The sequence below is a fragment of the Ceratina calcarata genome, unplaced genomic scaffold (genome assembly GCF_001652005.2).
Source record: "Ceratina calcarata isolate Rehan_Ccalc_2016 unplaced genomic scaffold, ASM165200v1 scaffold423, whole genome shotgun sequence".
In the NCBI taxonomy this organism is placed as follows: Eukaryota; Metazoa; Arthropoda; class Insecta; order Hymenoptera; family Apidae; genus Ceratina; species Ceratina calcarata.
Window position 1 is genome coordinate 8989 of NW_017165947.1, and position 2240 is coordinate 11228.

Genomic DNA, 2240 nt, shown 5'->3' on the forward strand with positions numbered 1-2240 from the left:
TATCGAGTTGGATGTTAGATCACTCGATTTTTAAGCTGCTCAGATTTGATAGCCACGTTAGATTAATAATCACTGTTATCAATTTTTCAACAGTTTTTCTCGCACTATTGCAAACGTGTTAAAAATATAAAACCCACCGTTGTTGAATGAACCTGCTCAGATTTGATAGTCACGCTACATTAATAATCACTGTTATCAATTTTCCTGTTGCAAACGTAAAATATAAACATTTCCGTTGTTAAACGTAGAGTTGTTCAGACAGAGTTACTAACTGTGAGAAATTTTTATGAAACTTTTATTGTACGTTTCGTAGAACGCTTCGCGAAACATTTGATAAAACGAGCTTCCAAGAGTCGTCGATTTTTCACGGTTGTTTTCCCGTACAGTTAGCTAATTTAATCGTTACACGTAGAGTCTAATTGAACTCGTTAAGCGGACGCCACTAACACTGAGAAATTTTTATGAAACTTTTCCTCTATAAGAAATTTCACGTTTCATAGATTGCTTCACATTTGATAAAACGAGCTTCCAGAGAGTATAGGTCATTTCGCAAGCTCGCGTTTATATTTTACACGCGACTGAGCTGACCGTGGAAAACGTTTGCATGATCAAACAAGCGTGTAGGAAGTAGAATAGTTGATGCTAACTGGTTCGAGAAATCGAACCGTTTTTCGAGAACATTTACGCTTATCATTAATCGTCGACGACGGTGTCGTACGTTCCTAAGAGCGAGAACAGAGCAATCCTCAGCTGTGGTTTATCGATCAATTGCACTGGTACATTCAAGAGACTACAAATTGCTTCTGAGGGAAGTTAACTTGGTCTTCTTAACAAAGATCGTTAGTACTTTATCACCAACGTCTGACCTATTAAAGTTTTCTCTGAACTTACGGTGAAATTCCAACTATCGAGAAAGGCAACTAATTTTCTTTTAAAAAATCTATCGAAATTAAATGTTCGATTTTTAAATTCGATTAATCTTAATTATTAATCGCGATGGGAAACGATCGCGAGTCGTTGGGTTTGTTCGACTGTTGGAAAATGTTGTTGAAACACGACGTATGGACGCACCGTGTTCCGACGACGTAATCCGCGATGTGACAGTGCCGCGAGTAGAGGACGATGTCGTCGGAGGGACATCGTGGATCGATCGATTGGTTCGCCGGTTGAACAGTCACGCCGAACAAAGTGAAGCTACCACCGGCGAAGGGGGAACAGCGGGCGAACGAGTCGGCGTTCCGTCAACTGTTCGCCCTGTTTCAACAGCGTAAGCCTCGGGATCCGCTGCGGGGCCAACAGAACGCCGCTGCCTCGTCGGTGCCACTGCTCGAGATGGGAACCAGAGCATGGGACTACGAGGCGCTGCCGGAACTTCACACCTCGACGGCCGTCACCCCCTCCTCAACGCCGCCTAACGCACAACAGGCTGCTGCTAAGACGCATTCACCGAGGGTCTACTTCCAGGCGGAGAATTTGGCCACCACGAGGAGACGCAGCAGCTCCAGGTTGCTCGCGCCTCAGTCTTCTTATAGGAGGCGGAGCAGAAGCATGAGCGCGTGGAGCGACCTGTCGAGGTCGTCGTTCAAGCTTGACGAGAGGTAGGGACGGACTGGGATCTCTGCCGAGTAGATTCAATTTTTAATGATTGCGTCTGATTGGAAATAAGAGAAAGCAATATGGAATCTCAGGGGTACAAGGGTTGAAATTATAATTAGAAATTTTTTAATTAATTTTTATTGCTACTGAATCGTTAATTGTCCCACTGTAAGAATTCTCTTTCTACAGGGTGGGCCGGAAATCGTAGTACAACAGGTACCTACCGCTTCTTGTATTTCACAATTATGGCCTATTCCCATTGCGATTTCCGACTCCGGAATCCGGCTCAGAGCCGGCGAACGAAATTTTGGCGCCGAGCCCCTAAAAAACGGGGAAGCAGTACCGTAGCGCAAACTGCGAGGTATATAGGGAATAGCGTATAAGAAAAAATATTGCTGGGTGTCGTTCAGGGGGTCCTGTTGGGTCCGAGAGCGGCGAACCGAGAGTGGGAGAAAAATCCGGCAGCGGAAAAGCAAGAGTGAGGGAAAATCCGCCAGCCGAAAAGGAAAGAGTGGGGAAAAATCCGGCAGCGGAAAAGGAAAGAGTGGGGAAGAAATCCGACAGCGGAAAACTTCGAAAGCTATTGAAAAATTAATCGTCAATCGAAGTTAATACAATGGGGCGGGATTAACCATGGAACCATT

The 2240-nt window shown here is 45.0% G+C and overlaps 1 protein-coding gene across 1 annotated transcript; it reads left to right on the forward strand.

Annotated features, from left to right (window-relative positions):
* The first annotated feature begins 6 nt into the window (after nt 1-6).
* On the forward strand, nt 7-1904 carry LOC108626645 (uncharacterized). The gene is made up of 2 exons (XM_018027437.2): nt 7-1598; nt 1786-1904. The coding sequence occupies exons 1-2, from the start codon at nt 1333-1335 to the stop codon at nt 1802-1804; spliced, it is 285 nt and encodes a 94-aa protein (XP_017882926.1). The 5' UTR covers nt 7-1332; the 3' UTR covers nt 1805-1904.
* Nucleotides 1905-2240: the final 336 nt, after the last annotated feature.

What these genes read in the sequence shown, in the direction of transcription:
- LOC108626645 (XM_018027437.2), top strand. Translation starts at nt 1,333, where the DNA reads ATGGGAACCAGAGCATGGGACTACGAGGCGCTGCCGGAACTTCACACC.